Consider the following 23257-nt stretch of genomic DNA (forward strand, 5'->3'; position numbering starts at 1 on the left):
ACATGCGTACTCAACGACATTCCTGACATCAGGAATTCCTGATTAAGAGAGACAGAATTAGGAAATGTTCGAATAAAATCTTCAAGTAAAAAAGATTTAAGTAAAAGAAATACAAAAACGAGAAAGAAAAAGTTTACGTAGAAATAAGATACAAATTATAGAGAATATATATTATGTTTGATTTTTAATAGATTGTTTATTCAATAAAACTTGATAGATAGTCGTAAACTGATTACGTAATTAGATTAGTACATCCCATACGTCTATTACGGTGCGCGGCTCGCACAAGACTGATTTCTCGAGAGGAATACCGCGAGCGTGGGACCGATGGTCACATGACCAGTAATCATGTGACCAGTCGATATACTGATCCCGTGACCTCGGTCTCTCGCTCGCAATACCTCGAACGAGAACCAGTTTCGAACTAGCCGCGCAGCGCGGTGGATACGTTGTGGGTCGAAAATTATTTCGATATTATGTTTCAATTTTTTTTAAATAAATATATATACCTATATATATTTATATATATATATTTATTTAATATGTATTATTAAAATGTTATGTATTTATCATTCTTAGTTTAATACACACTCACAATAATTTAAATATTAACATATAATTAATAAAAATATTAAAAATTAATTAATGAAATTATAAAATTATAATGTATCTAATAATTAAATATATAATATAGTATTATGCATTATTAATATCCCTACATATACATATATGTAATTTAATTTATAGACATTACGTTCTAAATCGAAGGAAAACTATTTATAATAATTAATAAAATAATACGGCTTTGAGTGCACAACACGCATATTTTATGTACTTCCTTTTAAATTGTATCACACTTTGTAAACTTTAAAATATATACTTTATTATTTTATACATATTTAAACATAGCATGTAAAATATTATAAGAAAATAAATAATTTAGTGAGTTCTAAGTCATAAAGTATACTTGTAAATATAATTAATGTACCACAAATATTATTAATGTACTACAAATTGTGTAATTAGAAATAATTTAAAATACTATATAACAAGATATACAGAAAATTATATGTATAAATAAGTGCATGTATTACATAGTAGCTCCTTTTTATATTTTAATTAATGAGTTACAAAAAGCTTTTAGGATATATTAATTGTTTTCTGACTTTAGTATAACAGATTTCTATCTTTCTTCGAATTTTTTGTTCATGTTGCAACATTGTTGTACAAATTTTATTTTGCTAAAAGAAATTCGACATTTATCATTAAGAATAGTAAGAAATGATATAATAGAAAGAGAAAGAGAGAGAGAGAGAGAGAGAGAGAGAGAGCTAATTGAAATAGTAACATAATTTTTTAATATTAAAATTCATCGCGTTGATTGGAAAAAGCACATGTTAGACACGCACTTATTGTAAACATCAACTTGTGACAAATGTTGTAAAATATTTTTCTTTTCTATCATTGGTTAAATTTCTTTTAAATATATTTGTAAGTTACAATTCAGACTGACACAATTTGCAGTATTTTTAAATCTATTAAAAATATCAGCAAGGAATATTAAATTATGTTGTACAATTTTAAAGTTATGTAAAGAGAGAGAGAGAAAGAGACACACACACACACAGAGAGAGAGAGAGAGAGAGAGAGAGAATTGTGTCAAATATAATTTATTGTAAAAAAATGGTAATTAATCACAAAATTTACATAATTAATAATATAAAATGTATAAAATAATTAATTTCAGTAATTATATATAGTTCAACTACTTCAAACAAGATCGCAAAAAAAAAATAAAAATCTTGATGCATGCAGTGATAGTTTTATAAATGTAAATATAAAGGCATCGGATAGTAATACATCTAAATAAACAATATTTAAAGCAGTAGAAGTAATAATACGTACAATATAAAAAAATTATTCATATGATGTATGTTCACGTATGCAAAGCTGCAATTTCTTTTTTACACTCACAGATTAGAACAAAAGACTTTCAAAATACTGCTTCTGTCTTCGGATTTGTTTGTTGCGAAAATAAATCCGGGTTATAATTCGGGCGTATATGTAATTTATCGCACTGTCTCTCATCTAAAACAAATATCGTTTCATTAATTATAATATAATTAAATAAATAATAATCTTATTCCGCATTATAAAGATCTTAATATATATAAACAAAGATTTGCATAATAAAATTAACATACTGTTTATATAACAAATAAAACAAATATAAAAATTATATTATATAAAAATTATACAGAATTTAATAAGATAGAACAATATTTCATTCTCTTTCGTTTTATATAATAACATTTATTAAATTTACCTCCTTTGTTTGAAGTCTTCTAATTGTGTTATTTACTTCAACTAAGTTAGTTTCTAGAATACTGTAAGCGTTCATCATTATTTTCTAAAATGTATAATTTTAATACTATTATTAATAAACAACGTTATTGTAACATTATCAAAATTATTTTAAATATTAAATAATAATTATTAATATTGCATTATTATCATATTTTGTATACATATTTAAACATGTAAAATTTTTACCAGAGCTAAATTTTTGGAATATACGTTATTAATCATAATACTTAATGCTGCAATTATATTAACATTTCTAAAAACAAAAAAATGAGATGTATATATATAATACATATAATAAACTTTTGTACAAAATATTTATAAAAATATGTCACTTTACTTTGGTTTTATTTCGTTAAAATTATCGAATATATACTGCAGTATAATAGGATTCTTCGCATGCTTCGTAATAAAATGTAAGAATGTGTTAACGAGAAATCGATTTTCCAGTTTTGTATTAATGTAGTGTTTATAACTTAAATAGTATTTGATGAAATCAGTATCTCCAATGCAAGCCAAGTATTCTGAAAATTTATAGTCAGCTTTCTTTACTCCTATGGTATACACTGATCCAAAAGTGGTCTCATTTCTCGTAGTTATCATCAAACCTCTACAATATGTCCATGTCTTCCACCATGGCAAAAGTCTAAAATATAAATTGAATTTAATTTTCTTATTAAAGATTTTCGTATTAATTCATTTGAACATTATAAAAGATATCTACAAGGAAATTTGATTACAAAAAGCTAAATATATATAACAATATTTACTTGTGTTTTATAGGATCTTTGATATGTTCTTCTAATTTATTTTTTGCTTTTTCTATACAAATGGTGTGACCAAAAAAACATGCCCATCTTGCAGCTTCTTGTCGTAAACATATTCTAAGTTCGTCTGCATCATCAATTTCTTCATATTGGATTTTTTCAAGTAACTCGTTTAACATGAATTTTAGCTTATCTATTCTATCCTAAAAAGCATTAAATATAAATTTCTTTATTAATATGTTTATAATTATAATTTATCGACAAAGATTTTAAGCATCCAGCTATGTATCCAATAACAATGTTATATATTAATATTATTCACAGTAGTGAAAATCATACACTTTGGGAACTGTTTATCGCGTGAGTGATTATTCAAACTGAATTAGTTTGCACATTTATGTGAGACGTAATAATATGTAAAACTTTATCGCTAGATATATTTCTCTATAATATTTAAATTATTTGTGATCAATCAGTGTATATATAAATATTCAAATGTAATACTTTCATTGAAATTGATTAGTATTTACCGCAAATTTTTCAGTTTTTTTTTCCACTGGAAAAGTACTAAACATGTTTTCCAGAGCTTTAAACATAGGATACCATGCGATATAATCTATTTCTCTATCCAAATACGATGTGATACTCCAGAATATAGAGGCGTTGAGGTGACCTGCTATCACTAAATGAAATGCATCATCGATAATTTGGGCACGATTAAGAACATGAATTGTCGTAAAATCATCATTGTATAGATAATCTGAAATTCTTCGCCAATTTTCATTATCATAGTTAACGCGGTAATATCCTGTTGAATAATAAATAAATTTTAACAATTTTTATTATTTTGAATAATTTTTATTATTAATATACACTTAATTTCAAACATTTTTGTTTAATATTTTTATTTATATAAATTATAAATTAAAAACGTATAAAATATTCAATAAATTGCAAATACATATTTAAAATTAATTATAAATTAAAAATGAAATTGTGCGAGATATTGTTGTATAGCATAAAATAAAATTGATTCTAGTTGTGCATATATATATTTTATTTTATCTGTATACTTATATTAGTATACTAATTTTATAAATATAGTTAACTTTTTAATCATTTTTACTGTTATTAGAATAAAATATTTGTAAAAATATAACTTTAATATTGATATTACGTAGAAAACGCCTATATATATATATATATATATATATATATATATATATATATATCTTATTAATTATATATTATAATACAGAACACAGAACATTACACAAAGCATTTTAAAACTATTGTAGTTTATATAATGAATATATAATGAATATCTCTAATTTTTATATAGTACTGTATAAAACAGAAAAAATATAAAATAATGTCAATTGTGTGTGTAAAATAAAGACGAGTAATAAGTCATAATAATAAGTCAATTGGTCGATAATTACCAATTTGTTGTATATTGAATATCATCCAACCATTCTCAAGAAATGAGTTTGTTGAATTTAAATCCCATGATTTGCATAGCCAGTAGTGAGTAAAATTGTTAAAATTGGTATACGTCTGGGTCGTAAAAGTTACAGGAATGCAATCAATTTCTAATGTGTCGTAATTTTGTACCGATACATGTATGTAGCTTTCATGATCACTATAATTTCGTACTACTTTGATGAGAGGACAATGCTCTTCCAAAGTCCAATATTCCATTGTTTGTAATGATATTTTAGTATCTACATTTTTTGCATTAGCAACAACTTCTTCCAAAAAAGTCATAAAACTTTGACGATGAAATTGGCTAAATTTACAAAGTAGTGTAAATTATGTAAAGAAAACATTATAAATATGTTAAAATTGCATGTATAATTTTAATATTAAAAAAAATTTTAATAAATTCTAAGAAGCAAAATATAATTGCACTTCTATTTATATATTTATATGTGGCAATAAATCCCACAAGGATATAAAATATATATAAAATAAAAATTAAAATTACAAGCGACGTGTGTTAAGGATATCGCGACCGGTAACACAAAACAATAAATAAATAAACGAGCGATTAACATGACGAAAGTAAATTTCGATTACCGAACATAATAAAAAGCGAGAGTACCTCAAAATAAAGATAGAGTCTAATCACCTAAAAATAAAAATAAGATCGCGGAATGATGGAGAGAAGCGAGACAATGCGCGGCCTCGAGGCCAGAGACTTGCGTTCGCGTAACACGTTTTGTTTCCCGGCGAAAAGTAAAAGTTTGTATCAGGTCTTTTGTGACACAAATAAAATGAAGTAAGATACATTATACTGTGCAACCCCAAATTAATATTCCGGATGAAATATCCTCACTCCGATCCGCGATAACGGCGAAACATAATTGACGAACAAGAACGCACCTAAATATATATCTTATATTTATATGATGATAATAACATAATATTGAATAAAATTTAATAATTTTATTTGATTTGTTAGGTATTAATAATATAGATTATATTTGATCAAGGTATTGAAAGAGTTATAAAATGATTAATAAAAGAAATAACAAAACAAATAAATTGAAGATAAAGAAAGCACAAAAAATGAAAAACATATAATAAAAGAAATCGTTCTACGAAAAAAAATGAAATGAAAATAAAGAAAGCAATGCAAAAGAGATATACGTGTTAGATATATTTAAAATAAGATTAAAAAACGAATGTAGCACAAAATTTAATAAAAAGAACACATAAAAATAATACACGATAGAAAGAAATAAAGGAAATAATAAAAAGAATAAAAATTAATTAAAAAATTATTATGAAAAATAAGAAATTGAAACAAAAAGAAACAATATTGAATATGTATATATGAAAAAGTAACAGAACAACAATTTGTTTCAACAAAAGCGGTTTTCATAATAAAAGTAATGAAAGTAAAAATAAGTCTAGTAGCAGATCTAGGAAAATAGCGAAATTGTAAAACTAAAAGAAAACAATACGAAAAATGTCAGAAGAAGCGAAATAATAAGGGACATTCTATAATATTTGTATTATTATAAATTATTTAAGATTTATATAATTTTATGTTTTTATATTACATTTTATATTGTATTACTCACGTGTTATTTCTATACGAGCGAACGCCTTTCCAAAATATTTCATCGGTGAAGACGTGTTGCATCATGCGCAGTATACAGGGTGCTACAATTTACATTAAAATTGTAAATTAGATATATTATAAATATATATTTGTTATAATGGTCACGTATTTTAACATAGTAATATTATAAAGAATTATATAAATATAAATATAAATATATACATATATATATATATATATATATATATATACATGTATGTATACAAGGTATAGTATATAATCGCATAACCATTAATTAATATTCAAATATTAATAAAAGAATATATACATACGTATCCACACACGGACATGAGCGCGAATGTGTTTGTGTATATACTTTTACAAAATTAATATTTAATTAGAATCCAAAAAAAATAAAGAACTAATTACTTTATAACTTTACACATATTTTTATAATATTAGTAATTAGAAATGTACACGGACTATTTAATTATTTTACGTTATACCTCTGATGGATCGGCGAATTTTTAATAAACTGTCATATTGTGAAGTAGAATTCTCCATATCATAATCATCCAAATAAAAAGAAGTATGTTGATTTTGAACAACAAATAAATTTATTATTCGATTATCAGGATAAATCTGTAAAAAAAATAATTAATATATCGATATAACCGCTCTAAAAATACTTGCATTAGAAGGAAATGCTAATATTGTTAGCGGTTCTTCTATGTTAAAAAGAAACATTTTCTCATTTTGAAATATATACATACAAATAAATATAGTAATAAAATCTAAAATTTTGTATTAATATAATTAGTAAATATTATATACTTTTGTAGAATTATTAGCTTATAATATTATATTGCAGATTTCTCTTTATCAAGCTAATTTAAATAAATGTATGTACTAATTTTTTAAAAATAAAAGAATTTTTAATATTTTACATTATAATGATATGTATGTAAATATTTGGAAAAAGTATTTTTTTAAAACAGTTTAGTATTTTACATAATGTTGAATGTTTTTAACATAATACCTCATTGACAGTATACATTGCAATCAAAGTAACAAGACCATTATTAAACCAAAAATCCGATACTAACGGATGGTTCATTAGATCATAAAACCATTCTTCTATCACTTTACGTCCTACTAATTGAGTAACTTCGATGTCGCGAGTAACAGGATATATATCTTTACTATTGATGATATCTGTTTCCCTGAAAATTATATTTGAACGTTCAGATTGAGAACTTTCGTAAAAAATAAATCTTTATATTTTTGTTACAATTTTTAAAATTTTATTGTTAGAGGTACGATTTACAAACTCATGGGTACAATTTAGCAAATCAGTATTGTAACTCGTACCAAATAATGTTTCCTTAATTTTTAATTTAAGTTTAAAACAATGATTTTGTATTAATGCGTATATCATTGATAAAAAACTACAGTTTTAAATAAATAAAAAAATGTCATTTTTTTATAGCTTTATTACAATTTTAGCATTTAGGGGATACGATATAGCATAAAAACTTTTCCCATTATATGTATGTATGTATATTAAAACAATAAACTTCAACTTTTTGAATTATAATACGAATAAACTTACTTCTTACTACTTAAAATTGTTTGTTTTCCCAATTTCTTATACTATCGAACATTTACAGAAACAGAATAAAGATATACATGTTTTTAAACTTTATCATTTTGCATGCATACTAATATAATTTTGTTTTTAATGTAATCTTAAGCACTTGTACTCACTTGTAAAAAACAAGTCCGAAAACTGTTATGCCATTGTCATGGAAATTTGGAATTGCAACGTGAGTCACCTTAAAAAAATTGTTCACACGTTGTTTCCATTTATTTTTAATGATTTTTTTAGTGATATTTTCAGCTACATTTTTTGCAAATTCAAAGTGAATTACAAATTCGTTTCTGCACCACACTTCAATGTTTTGAGTATCATTATAAACACGTAATAGGTAATTGGATACAATTATTGTTGCAAGATAAGGCGACATTGCATATGTGATAAAGGAGTGTGTCCATAACATATTATTCACAATTTGTTCCGTATTTCGCAATGGAATATTTGACAAAACCATGCATTGGTTACATCTTATAGAAATCTTAAAGGTTGCTTCTAATAACTCCTGTTGCCGACATGGAAACAATCCGGCATCTATTATCTGGAAATGCGTAGTAGCTATCCAACTACATTTCAAAGTACAGTAATTAATGAGACATTTTTGGTAAGCATAAAAATATTGAGAGTTAAAAAATCCATAAATGTATAATATGCGTCAACGTATAATATATATTTGACTTTATTACATATATTATAATAATAAAGGTAAAGAGAGATTGTTCGTCTTTTATATTTGAATTCCACGATATGTAATAATACTTGGGATACTTTAATACCTAAATAATCTATTATTAATTACAACAATATATTAATTAAAATAATGTATTAATTAAAAAAATATATTAATTACGATAATTTATTTAATTGCAGATTGTACTTTTTTAATAAACATTTGTTATTTACTTACGCAGATCTTTCTTTCACGTCAAAAATTGTGAAACCTTCATCAGCTGTATCTATATATTTTATATATAAAGTGTAATTTCCTGGTGATAAATCATCCATAAAGAAAACGTCAATTATGTTTGCTTTAATATTATACGTCGGTTTATACATTATTGTAAAATGTCTATCATTTTTATGAGATTTTCCCAAACTTTTAAATAAAACTATGTTTTCAATACATAATTTTACTGAAGGTAAATATATGTGTTGCGTTTTGCTAAGAATGTTTATGCTGATATTGTATTCTCCATAGATAATATTTCCTTCAATGTATAATATATGCTTGATATCGTAATGCGTTGGTTTTATATATTTTGATGGTCGATAACATAAAGATTCATTACGAATAGAAGCCGTCTCAGCGATAAATATTAATCCGCTACTTAATAATAGGTTTAGAAATATCATCATGTCGGAGAAAAGGAATATTTATTGTAAAACACACTGTAAACAAAAGATAAATAGAGAAATTAAATATAGTTTTGATGTCTTTTTTAAATCACACTAGACGACACAATAACAAGGCGTTTCGCGCGCGTTTTTGATATTATTTCTATTATTTATTTTACAATGGTTAAATTATTAATTTTGACGATGACAGTTGCTTGATGCTATGAATATGATCATAATTTTAATTCGCCGAATTTTAATTATGTACATAATTTTAATTCGCCGAATTTCTATTCTGACAACTATTTTGTATACATCCTACTTTGTATCTCTTTATATATATATTTTTATTTCGTTCAATTTAATCGAATATAATTACGTGCGCGAAACGAAGTTATATTATTTTTTGATAATAAAAGAGAGAGCATATGTTTATTATTATTATCCTTTAAAGGTTGGTGTTTTTTTCTTAAATTGTGTATTATATAAATCCCAAACAAACAATCACCGAGAATAAAACCAACATAAAATCAATTATAAATATAAATTATAAACTTGATAATAAATCTCTATATACATATAAGTATACAATGTGTCCCAAAACTATATTATGGATTTTTTCATTAGATTGATAATTAGAACGTTCTATCATTTTACTCTAGAATTTATAATTAATATATAATTATTAAAACAATTCGTAAAATATTATATTATCGATATTATTTGAAATTATCTTTGGATTAAAATTTACAAATAATTTTAAATGAAACCATTCTCTCTATTTCTATACATATGTTGGAAATTCTATAAAATTCCGTCCTACCGTATGATTAAATTTTCTTGAATTCGTAGACACATATATGTTTTATATGTATGAAAATTGTTTTGACTTACCGAATATTTCGAAACAGAATGTTAATTGGAAAGTTATATATCGTGTTAAAAATGAACTACAGCAAATAATGCTTTAGAAATATTCAATGTTGGAAAAATATAATATAATTCACACACTTTAATAAAAGTATTATATCTACGGCGACGTGGTTTGAAAGGCCACGAAAGACTGACTGATTCTCTGTTCGTGTCTTCATGCTAAATATGATGTGTTAAATCAACAAAACTTCTAAGGTCGTTATATATATATATATATATATATATATATATATATATATATTTGGGTGTATGGCGGCATTTGTTTGTAACGGTTGATTTAATTTAGCACATTTAACTTTTGCCCAATTAATCAAATAGTATTAGGCATTATTTATATACACATTTATATGACTTATTTCAAAAAAGATATTTGCTAAAAATATTGTGTACTTTCTCGTCATATACTCATCCTTCGATAATTTTATCTTAATAATTCAATTAGTATAAATATGTCATTATTTAATATAAATGTATGCAAATGCACATTGCTATAAATTGCAATTTTTTTGGTCGTTATATGTATATATATTTACATATGTATATTTGTGTGTGTGGCGGCATTTTTGTGTAACTGTTGTCTTAATTGAACACATTGAAATTTTGCCCATTTAAATTTTTATATTCATCCTTCGATAATTTTATCTTAATAATTTTTTGCACAAAATAGTAATAGAATTCAATTATTATAAATATATCATTATTTTAAAAATGTATGTAGTTGCACATTGCTACGAATTGCAATTTTTTTAAATCACTGGAATGTGTTTCTTATACCAATTAATTTATCCACATTATTTTGTGCAGAAGTTTATTAAAATAAAATAATATTGAAAGATAAATACATATTACGAGATGTTTTATATTTTTGTTAGAAAAGAACATAAAACGTTTAAAAAATAATGATAACTATCAAATCTCAAAAATACTCTATTTGAAATAACACCATGTACTTACGACACGACGCTCCTTTTAAATTCTATAAATATTGTATAAAGTATATTTTTCGGAAGAGAAACCTTGGTTCTGAAATAACAACAATACGTTATTAAAATATATTATTTTATATTTTGTTCGATATATATATTTATTTATATAAATGTCTTTATGCACAATATTGTGCTTTTTAAATAAATAAACTAAGGATAAAGCCAAAATAGAATACAATTTTGATTATAAATCGTGACTTTCCGATGAACTATCGCGATACATCAAACCAGATGTGACAACAATTGCTGCGACTTTATATTGCGAATTTCTTTGAAAAATTAAAATATTCTATAATTGATAATTATATAATAATTATTATATTTTTATCTTCCGAACATATATTATGTTATACATAAAAGGCCTCTAAAAATTTTTAACAAAGTTTATTTTATCAAAACTCTCTGATAGCGCAATGAAATTTTTATTAATTTAAATAAAATATTTAATTCAATACTTCTGTATAATAAAAATAATTTATTTGAAACTAATGATATCGATTAGATGTTAAAAATATTTATTGTTTAATGTAAGAAAATTCTTTTTAAAACAGATAATTATTTATTTGTATCAAATAAATGATTTATATAGCTGTATAGAAATAAAATATTTTTAATTTAATAATTTTTTCAATGCGCGGATACTCTTTTATATGTGTCAATTTAATTTTTGGCAATATGTAAAACATTAAATTGATTTTAATTGTGCAAGTAAGAATTAAATTAAATTATCTTTAATTTTAATTTAAATTTAACGTATAAGACGGGCAACAAGAGCCAAATCGCGGATGACAATGCGTTATCCTAACGAAACTAAATAATTTTTCGTTAGAATTAAAATACCGGTGCACAAGGCACCAAATTTTTACTTGGACACGGCCAAGATTTTAAATATGAAATAATCTCATATTTTGAGATTTAATTTCAATACCCTAATTCCATATTTTTTTATTTCATATTTAAGATTATTTCATATTTAAAATCTTGGCCGTGTCCAAGTAAAAATTTGGTGCCTTGTGCACCGGTATTTTAATTCTAACGAAAAATTATTTAGTTTCGTTAGGATAACGCATTGTCATCCGCGATTTGGCTCTTGTTGCCCGTCTTATACGTTAAATTTATATTTATATTACAGAGCCTTGTTAAAACTCTTATATTTGATACACGCTGGCTTAAAAAATGCGTTTGTTTACCAACATTAATATATATAACAGAGAAAAGTATAGAATCGAATTTAATTTAAATGTTTGAGAAAATTAATATACGATACTTCTTTCCTTTTTACAATATTTTATTTAGTGTTAGAATTACTGAATTATCAATTAAAGTATTAAATCAGCCAAAGATATCTGTTAAAAATTAGTACTATAAATTTACACACACAGCATGTGTTTAGTTTAATATTTATTTTCTTTTATGTAAATAATGTAAATTATAATATTTTTAAGTTTCAAAGGCATTTTATTCGATAAATTTTTATGAGTCGAAAATTATTTCAATATTACGGTTCCGGAATCAATTATACGTAAATATGTGCGTATATTACGTAGTAGCTCCCTTTACATATTCAAATCGATAAGCTATAGAAATATTTTAAGATATTTTAATTGTTTTCCGATTCCAATATAACGGACTTTTATCTTTTTTTCAATTTTTTTTCATGTTGCAACATTGCTGCATCAATTTAATTTTGCTAAAAGAGATTCGACATTTATCATTAAGAATAGTAAGAAACGGAATAATAAAAAGCCAAATGAAGTAATAAGATAATTTTTTAATATTAAAATTCATCGCGTTGATTGAAACAAGCACATGTTAGACGCGCACTTATTATAAATTTGTGACAAGTGTTATTGCTGTGTTATTGCTATGTGACAAGTTATGCAATATTCTTTTGACGTTGCAGTTTTATATCGTTATTTTCAATATTTTTTTATTAATATATATATATATATATATATATATAATATATTAAGATTAATATTTTATTTAAATAACTTTTTAAAATTAGGGAGGGAGAGAGAGAGAGAGAGAGAAAGAGAAATGTGTTATGTTATTTATTATAAATTAAAAAATGCTAATTAATCACAAATTCTACATAATTAATAATATTGAATGTAAAAAATAATTAATTTCTGTAATAATATATAATTTTACTACTTCAAACAAGATCGCAAAAAGATAAAAATTTTGATGCATGCAGTTATAACGTTTTGTAAATATAAAAAGGCAAATATATAAATCGGATACTAATACATCTAAATAAACAATATTTAGAGCAGTAAAAGGTATAGTAGATACAATATAATAAAATTATTCATATAAAGTACGTCCACGTATGCAAAACTGCAATTTTTTTACATCCACCGATTAGAAGAAAAATCTTGCAAAATATTGTCTCTGCTTCTCGATTTGTTTTTTGCGAATAATTTGAATCTTGATTGTAATATAGGAATATAATTCATCCTTATCTATTACACGGTCACTCATCTAAAACAAATCTCGTTTCATTAATTATAATATAATTAAATAAATAGTAATTTCATTCCCCGCATTATGAAAACCTTCATATATATAAACAAAGATTGACATAATGAAATCAACATACTGATTATATAACAAATAAACAAATATAAAATAATATTCAGAAATTAATCAGATAGAACAATATTTCATTTTCTTTTGCTTTTCATAATAATATTTATTAAATTTACCTCCCATATTCGATGTCTTCTAAATTGATTTTCTGTATTCACTTTAATTACGTTAGCTTCTACAATACTTTCAGAGTGTCTCTCTATTGACTAAAATGTATAATTTTAATACCATTATTAATAAACAACGTTATGGTAATATTATCCAAATTATTTTAAACATTAAATAATAATTATTAATATCGGATTATTATCATATTTTGTATACATATTTAAACATGTAAAATTTTTACCAGAGCTAAATTTTCGGAATATACATTATTAATCATAATAATTAATGCTGCAATTATATTAACATGTCTAAAAACAAAAAAAAACAGATGTATATATAATACATATAATAAACTTTTATACAAAATATTTATAAAAATATGTCACATTACTTTGGTTTTATTACGTTAAAATTATCGAATAAATACGTCAGTATAATTGGATTCTTCGCATGCTTCGTAATAAAATGTAAGAAAGTGTTAGCGAGAAATTGATCTTCCTGTTTTGTATAGTTGTTGTACTGTTTAAAATTTAAATAGTCCTTGATTAAATTAGTATCGTTAATGCAAGCTAAATATTCTGAAAATTTCAAGTCAGTTTTTATCAATCCTATGATATACACTGATCTAAAAGTGGTCTCATTCCTCGTAGTTGTCATCAAACCTCTACAATATGTCCATGTCGTCCACCATGGCAAAAGCCTAAAATATAAAAAGAATTTAATTTTCTTATTAATAAGATTGGCGTATCAACTGATTTGAACATTATAGGAGATATCTACAAGGAAATTTGATTAAGAAAAGCTAAATATATATAACAATATTTACCTGTGTTCTTTCGGATCTTGGAGATGGTATTCTAATTTATTTTTTGCTTGTCTCGTACAAATGATGTCACCGAAAAAACATGCCCATCTTGCAGTTTCTTGTCGCAAACATATTCTAAATTCGTCTGTATCATCAATTTCTTCATATTTGATTCTTCTAAGTACCTTATTTAATACGACTCTTATTCTTTTCTAAAAATAGTTACATATATATTTCTTTGTTAATAAGTTTATAATTATAGTTCATTGACAAAGATTTTAAGCACCCAGCTATATAACAATGTTATATATCAATATATTTGACAGTAGTGAAAATCATACATTTTGAAGACTATTCTTCGCGTGAGTGATTATTCAAACTGAAATGTTTGCACATTTATCTGTGACGTAATAATATGTAAAATTTTATCGTTGCTGGATATATTTTTCTGATTGTAAGTATTTAAATTATTGGTGATGAATGAGAGTATATGCAAATATCCGAAATGTAACACTTTCATTGAACTCTATTAATATTTACCATATAAGACGAATTGCTTTCTTTCAGTATAACAGCAGGAAAAGTATTAAACATGTATTCCAGAGCTTTAAACATAGGATACCATGCTATATAATCTTCTTCTTGACCCAAATACGATATGATATTCCAGAATGTAGAGGCCTTGAGTTGGCCTGCTATCACTAAATGAAATGCATCATCGATAATTTGGGCACGATTAAGAACATGAATTTTCGTAAAATTATCAGAGATTAGATAATTTGAAATTTTTTGCCAATTCTCATCATCATAGTTAACGCGATAATATCCTGCCGAATAGTAAATAAATTTTAACAATTTTTATTATTCTGAATAATTTTATAATTAATATAAAAATTAATTTCAAATATTTTTGTTTAATATTTTTATTTATATAAATTATAAATTAAAAATGTATCAAAAATTTAATAAAATACAAATACTTATTGAAAATGAATTATAAATTAAAAATAAAATTATGGAAGATATTGTTGTATAGAGCGTAAAATAAAATTGATTCTAGTTGTGCATAAATAATAATTATTTTATACTAATCAGTAAAATTTCTGTAACACGAAACTGTACGAAAGTTTTATTCAAACGTTAATTTTATAATGATTGGAATTTTCGCTTAAGTTTGAGTATAGAATGTTTGTAGCTTTCACATAATGTTTTATGTTTAGTTTATACATGGAATAAATTTTATTTGACAGAACAACTCTAATAATTGCTCGATAAGTTGGCCTTTTTATTTATCACTAGTTGTATTTACAATATACGAGCGAAACTTTGTATTAATTGATTTTAAATATAATTAACTTTATAATTATTTTTACTATTATTAGAATAAAATATTTGTAAAGATATAACTTTTTATATTAATTGATATTATGTAGAAAACGCCGATATATATATATATATATATCTTATTAATTATATATAATAATACAGAACATTACACAAAACATTTTAAAACTATTGTAATTATATAATAAATATCTCAGATTTATATCTAATAATGTATAAAACAGAAAAAATATAAAATAATGTCAATTGTGTATATGTGTAAAATAAAGACGAGTAATAAGTCATAATAAGTCAATTAATCGATATTTACCAATTTGTTGCATATTGACTATCACCCAACCATCATCATATAAGTATACTGAATATGAATTCGTTGAGTTGCATACCTTGATATAATTGTATTCAGTCAAATCGTTAAAATTGGGATATGTCTGAGTAGTATAAGTTACAAGTAAGCAATCAATTTTTAATATGTCGTAATTTTGTATGGATATATGCATTCTGTCCCAAGTAAAATTATAATCTCGTTCTATTCTGATGATAGGACAATGCTTTTCCGAAGTCCAATATTTCATTGTTTGTAATGATATATCAATATCTACATTTTTTGCATCAGCAACAACTTCTTCCAAAAAAGTCATAAAACTTTGACGATGAAATTGGCTAAATTCACAAAGTATGTAAATTATGTGAAAAAAACATTATAAAAATATGTTAAAATTTTATGCATAATTTTAATATTATAAAAAATTTTAATAAATACTAAGAAACAAAATATAATTGCATTTCTATTTATATATTTATATATCTTATATTCAAATGATGATAATAACATAATATTAAATAAAATTTAACAATTTTATTTAATTTGTTAGGCATTCTTTCATAAAATGTATCACTAGTAATGCCAATTTATCACTTATTTCGAGTACTTAAATTACTGTATATCAGTATTTTAAGTACTCAAAATAAGTGATTAATTAGCGTTACTAGTAAAATTTCTACAAGGGTTAATAATACAGATTATATTTGATCAAAGTGTTGAAAGAGTTATAAAATGATTAATAAAAGAAATAATAAAACAAATCAAATAAAAATAAAAACAAAACAAGAATTAATAAAAATATAATAAAAAAGATTGTCCTACAAAAGAAATAAAATAAAAATAAAGGAAATAATGGAAAAGAGATGTACGTGATAGATATATTCAAAATAAGATCAAAAAACAAATGTAGCACAAAATTCAATTAAAAAAAACAGATATTATAAGAATTATAGACGATATGAAGCAATAAAGGAATTAATAAAAAGAATAAAAATTAATTTAAAAATTATTTTGAAAAATAATAAATTATGAAAAAAAATAAAACAACGTTGAATATGTATTATATGAAAAAATAAAAAAACAACAATTTGTTTCAATAAAAGCGGTTTTCATTGTAAAAGTAACGAAAGCAAAAGTAAATCAGATCTAGGAAAATAGCGAAATTGTAAAACTAAAAAAAAAACAATATGAAATAATATCTGAAGAAGCGAAATAATAAGGGACATTATATAAAATTTGTATTATTATAAATTATTTAAGATTTATATAATTTTCTGTTCTTATATTACATTCTATAATATATTACTCACGTATTTGTATATAAGCGAATGCCTTTCCAAAATATTTCTTTGGTTACGGCGTGTTGTATCATGCGCAGTATACAGGGTGCTACAATTTACATCAGAATTATAAATTAGATATATTATAAATATATATATTTATTATAATGGTTACATGTAAACGTAATGATATGGCTTCCGGTTCCGGTAAGAGAGTGAGTGACAGGTGTGTGAAAGCGTGGCAGGTATTTGTGAGGAAAGAGTGAGAAAAGGGGTGAGGTGAATAGGAGATAAGAGGTGAGAGGGTGTAGAAAAAAGAGGAGAAGAGATTGAAAGGATAGGAGAGGATAAAGGGGTAAGGAGTTAGAAAGGAGAAAGTAGGAAAAGGTGAGGCACGTGGACACGTAAACGTAATGATATTATAAAACAAAATTATATATATATATATATACCTATATATGTATATATATTTTAAATATTAATTAAAGAATATACATAAATATGTACGTGTGTCTGTGTGTGTGTGTGTACTTTTATAATCTCATTTTTTTAATAAAATCCAGATAAAGAATTAATTATCCTATAACTAGACACACATATTTTAATAATATTAATAGTTCAAAATTTACGCAGATTATTTTATTATATTACGTTATACCTCTGATGGATTCGCGAATTTTCAATAAACTGTCATCTTGTGAAGTAGAATTCCACATATCATAATCATCCAAATAAAAAGAAGTATGTTGATTTTGGACAACAAATAAATTTGTTGCTCCATTATCTGGATAAATCTATAAAAAAAATTATTAATATATCGATATAACCGCTCTGAAAATGCAAGCATTAGAAGAAAATACTAATATCATTAGCGGTTCTTCTATGTTAAAAAAAATCACTTTCTCATTTTGAAAAACACATACGAATAAATATAATAATAAAATCTCAAATTTTGTATTAATATAATTAATAAATATTACATATTTTTAAAATTATTATCTCATGATATTATATCGCAGAATTCTCTTTATCAAAATATTCAAAATAAATATCGGGTGTACTAGTTTCTGATTAATTTAATTTATTTTAGATTTCACAATAATTTAAAAGTATCAGATTAAGTGGTGTTAAAATATAAAATAATTTTTCATACTTTACATTATATTTATATGAATGTAAAGAGTTTGATATACAAAAATCTTGCTATATAAATGCTTAAGTATGTTATCGTTTCCAAGAAAGTGGGAGCGTGATAGCGTTAAAAATATTTACAATTACCAAATTGAGAGCATACGTTGTAAGCCATGTAGTAAGAGCTTTATTAAAGCAAAAAGCCGATCCACACGGATTGCTCAGATTATAAAACCATTGCTGTGTCACTTTATGTCCTACTAATCGAGATACTTCGATTTTGCGAGCAACAGGATATAAATTTTTATCGTAAACAATATCCATTTCGCTGAAAGTAATATTTAAATGTTAGACTGAGAACTTTTATAGAAAATAAAACTTTATTTTTGTTATAATTTTCTAATTTTATTGTTAGATGTACGATTTACAAATCCATGGGTACAATTTAGCAAATCAGTATTGTAAATCATATCAAATAATATTTAAAAAATTTTTAATTTAAATATAAAACAATGATTTTGTGTTATTGCGTATCATTGATAAATAACTATATTTTTCAATGAATAAAAAAAATATCATTTTTTTTAGAGGTTTATTATAATTTTAACATTTACCTTAAGGGTTACGATATAGCATGAACACTTTTCCCGTTATGTATGTATATTAGAACAATAAACTTAAACTTTTTGAATTATAAGAATAAACTTAATTCTTATTACTTAAAATTGTTTGTTTCAACAATATCTTATACTTTCGAACGTTTAGAAAAACAAAAGATATACATGGTTTTAAATTTTATCATTTTTCATACTAATATAATTCTATTTTTAATGTAATTTTAAGCACTTGTACTCACTTATAAAAAATAAGTCCGAAAATTATTATGTCACTATCAGGAAAATTTGAAATTGCAACATGAGTCACTTTCGGAATATCGTTCAAACGTTGTATCCAATCATGATTCCAGAACATCGTGAAATATTTAGCTACATTTTTTGCAAATTCTATGTGAAATATAGATTCACTTCTGCACCACATTTGAATGTATCTATTTTGAGTATCATAAACACGTAATGGGTAACTGGACACAACTATTGTTGCATGATACAGCGAAATTCCAGATGTGGTATTGAAGTGTGTCAATAACATATTATTCATATATTTTTCCGTATGCCGCAATGGCATATTTGACAAAGCCGTGCATTGGTTACATTCTATGTACATAGATATGTTAAAGGTTGGTTCTAAGAATAAATACTGTTGATCCCAACACGATGACAAAATTCGTTGGTTGTCTATTATATGAAAATGAGAAGCAGCTACCAAACTATACATGTCAAAGAACATAAATTAATGAAACATTTTTAGCAAGCATTGGGATTTAAAAATGTATAAATGTAATATGTAATAATATGTACTACAGGTATAGCACAATCGTCTTTATATTTAAATTCCATGATATATATTAATTTTTGAAACATTTAATACGTAAATAATATATATTAATTATACAAGGTTTCATATAATTGCACATTGCATATTGATTTTAATAAACATATTATTTACTTACGTAAGTTTTTCTTTGGCGTTGAAAATTCTAAAGACTTTATCAGTTAAACCAGCATATTTAATATAAAAAATGTAATTTCCTGGTAATAACTCATCATCAAAAGAAACATCAATTATGTTTTCTTCAACTTTATATGTCGACTTATAAACTGTATAGTTAGCATCCTCATGATATTTTTCTAAATTTCTACTTAAAACTATATTGTGAACATATAATATTTCTGAATATACGTTGTTGATCAATATATTTTGCGTTTTGTTAAGAATGCTTATGCTGATTTTGTATTCTCCAATTACAACGTTTTCATCAATATGTGATGTAAACTTGATATCGTAATGGTTTGGTTTTATATATTTTGATAGTTGATACCATAAAAATGATTCATTAAAAATAAAAGCCGTCTCAGCAATTAACATTAACTCGCTACTTAATAATAGTGTTAAAAATATCATCATGTTGAAAAAGAAATATTTATTTTAAATCTGTAAAGCACACTGTAAACAAAAAAAGAAATTAATTATAGTTTTAATGTCTTTTTTGAATTACTATAGACGACACAGAGCGCGCTTCGCATGCGTTTCTGATATTATTTCTATTATTCATTTTACAATTGTCAAATTGTTAATTTTGACGAAGACGGTTGCTTGATGCTACGAATATGATCATAATTTTAAGTCGCCAAATTTCAATTATGTTCATATAACTTTAATTAGCGTATTTTAATTATGACAATTATTTTGTATATATACTGATGATAGAATACTAATACATTTGAGAAATACAACTTAATAATGAGTAATAATTAAATTTTAATAATTTTTACAATTTTAATATAATTAAAACGTTTCAACTTTAATTGAATATCTTATTAAATTGATATAAATTAGTGTTTATGCGTTTTCAATATTAATGTACGTTTTGAACGTTTTACATAAAATAATTCTGTAAAAAATTTTACGTAAAATATTTAGTATTATGTCTACTTCAAACTTGATAATTAATATAGTTCTATTTATTTTTTAGTGTTGTATTTGTATTTATTTTTCACTTAACAAAATAAATTTTTTCAAATTTTCATAATACCCCTTATAAGGGGATATATAGAATACAGATTATAAAAATAATTGCTCTATTTTTTATTCTTCTTAATTATATATATAATTTTCAACAACAAAATTTAATATTTGATTTTTCATTTTTGACAAAGTTCTTTTACTTCAATGCACAACTTCAAAATTAATTTAAGTATTAAAAGACATACAGATATTTTTTTATAAAAAATAGAAGATACGAGAAATTTTGGAAAACAGAATTTTAATAAACTAGTAATGAAAAGACAATTAAAAGTGTCCATTATAATATACATTATCTGTTAACTGTAGTATTTGCAACTTTCAAAAATTAAATATTCGATATCAAACTTTTGTGGGTTGAAGATTACTTCAACTGCGATGATAAATACCGGAACTATAATTTATTTTATATTTCAATTTTATTTTAAAATATTAAATTGAATTGAGAACGAAAGTCGGCGATCGAATATATGTATATATATGACAACGAACGAAACAATAATAAAGAACAGGTAACGAAAGGCAAAGTATCAAAACAAACAAATTATAACAGCTTAATCGATATAAGCAGATGACCGGAGAATCGATAACTTGTCACTCGCTCAGCAAATTCGCTAAAGAAAGAACAAATAGAATTATATATCGCAAGCGAAAGTTATACCTTGCGGTTATTGTAAGTCATTTATAATATTTTAAATGCAGAATTAAAGTGAATAACGATAAAATAACGTCTCTAAATTTATTACAGCATTTCACCTAATAAAACTAATAATTCGCCAAACAACATTACAATTTATAAAATATTATATTATCGATATTATTTGAAATTATCTCTGGATTAAAATTTAAAGATAATTTTGAATAAATATACTTTTATATGTTGGAAATTCTATAAAATTTCATCCTACCGCATGATTAAATTTTCTTGTATTTGTAGACACATATGTTTTTATATGTTTGAAATTTATTTTAACTTACCGAATATTTCAAAAAAGAATGTTAATTGGAAAATTATATTAATTAAAACTATATATCATTTTAAAAATAAGCTGCAGCAAATTAATGCTTTAGAAGTATGCAATGTTGAAAGAATATAATATATTCACACACTTTATTAAAAGTATATTATATCTACAGCGACGTGATTCGAAAGACCACGAAAGACTGACTGATTCTCTGGACGTGTCTTCATGCTAAATATGATGTGTTAAATCAACAAAACTTCTAAGGTCGTTATATATATATATATATATATTTGGGTGTATGACGGCATTTGTGTGTAACGGTTGATTTAATTTAGCACATTTAACTTTTGCCCAATTAATCAAATAGTATTAGGCATTATTTATATACACATTTATATGACTTATTTCAAAAAAGATATTTGCTAAAAATATTGTGTACTTTCTCGTCATATACTCATCCTTCGATAATTTTATCTTAATAATTCAATTAGTATAAATATGTCATTATTAAGATTAAGACTAACTGATTCTCTGTACGTGTTTTCATGATAAATATAATGTGTTAGGTCAACAAAATTTTTTCGGTCGTTATATGTATATATATTTACATATATATATTTGTGTATGTGGCGGCATTTTTGTGTAACTGTTGTCTTAATTGAGCACATTGAAATTTTGCTTAATTAATCTAATAAATAGGCATTATTTATACACATTTATATGACTTATTTCGAAAAACATTTTCACTAAAAATATGGTGTAATTTCTCGTCATATACTCACCCTTCGATAATTTTATCTTAATAATTTTTTGCACAGAATAGTAATAGAATTCAATTATTATAAATATATCATTATTTAAAAAATGTGTGTAATTGCACATTGCTACGAATTGCAATATTTTTAAATCATTGGAATGTGTTTCTTATACCAATCAATTTATCCACATTATT

General features: G+C 24.0%; 2 protein-coding genes across 4 annotated transcripts; both read right to left on the bottom strand.

The window, feature by feature from the left end:
* Positions 1-1707: 1707 nt before the first annotated feature.
* Positions 1708-10242, bottom strand: LOC114928862 (aminopeptidase N-like). The gene is made up of 13 exons (XM_085487278.1): positions 10085-10242; positions 8763-9244; positions 7969-8421; positions 7241-7424; positions 6708-6843; positions 6221-6302; positions 4574-4920; positions 3662-3939; positions 3135-3334; positions 2705-3010; positions 2554-2620; positions 2327-2410; positions 1708-2088 (listed from the first exon to the last, which is right to left on the bottom strand). The coding sequence occupies exons 2-13, from the start codon at positions 9209-9211 to the stop codon at positions 1978-1980; spliced, it is 2697 nt and encodes an 898-aa protein (XP_085343404.1). The 5' UTR covers positions 9212-9244; positions 10085-10242; the 3' UTR covers positions 1708-1977.
* A 3005-nt stretch (positions 10243-13247) lies between these two features.
* On the bottom strand, positions 13248-20771 carry LOC114931607 (aminopeptidase N-like). 3 transcript variants are annotated; one of them, XM_029303735.2, is made up of 12 exons: positions 20268-20771; positions 19554-20024; positions 18845-19025; positions 18225-18360; positions 17597-17675; positions 16272-16624; positions 15158-15318; positions 14639-14829; positions 14204-14512; positions 14054-14120; positions 13821-13910; positions 13248-13596 (listed from the first exon to the last, which is right to left on the bottom strand). In XM_029303735.2, exons 1-12 carry the CDS (start codon positions 20720-20722, stop codon positions 13477-13479), a joined length of 2613 nt encoding a protein of 870 aa, XP_029159568.2. In that variant the 5' UTR covers positions 20723-20771; the 3' UTR covers positions 13248-13476. The 3 variants fall into 3 exon arrangements, with proteins under 3 accessions (XP_029159568.2, XP_085343403.1, XP_029159567.2); XM_085487277.1 differs by having other exon boundaries at positions 15158-15444; XM_029303734.2 differs by lacking the exons at positions 13248-13596; positions 13821-13910 and having other exon boundaries at positions 14074-14120; positions 14218-14512; positions 15158-15444.
* Positions 20772-23257: the final 2486 nt, after the last annotated feature.

The sequence above is a fragment of the Nylanderia fulva genome, unplaced genomic scaffold (genome assembly GCF_048542155.1).
Source record: "Nylanderia fulva isolate GAGA-0341 unplaced genomic scaffold, ASM4854215v1 Scaffold52, whole genome shotgun sequence".
NCBI classification, from domain to species: Eukaryota; Metazoa; Arthropoda; class Insecta; order Hymenoptera; family Formicidae; genus Nylanderia; species Nylanderia fulva.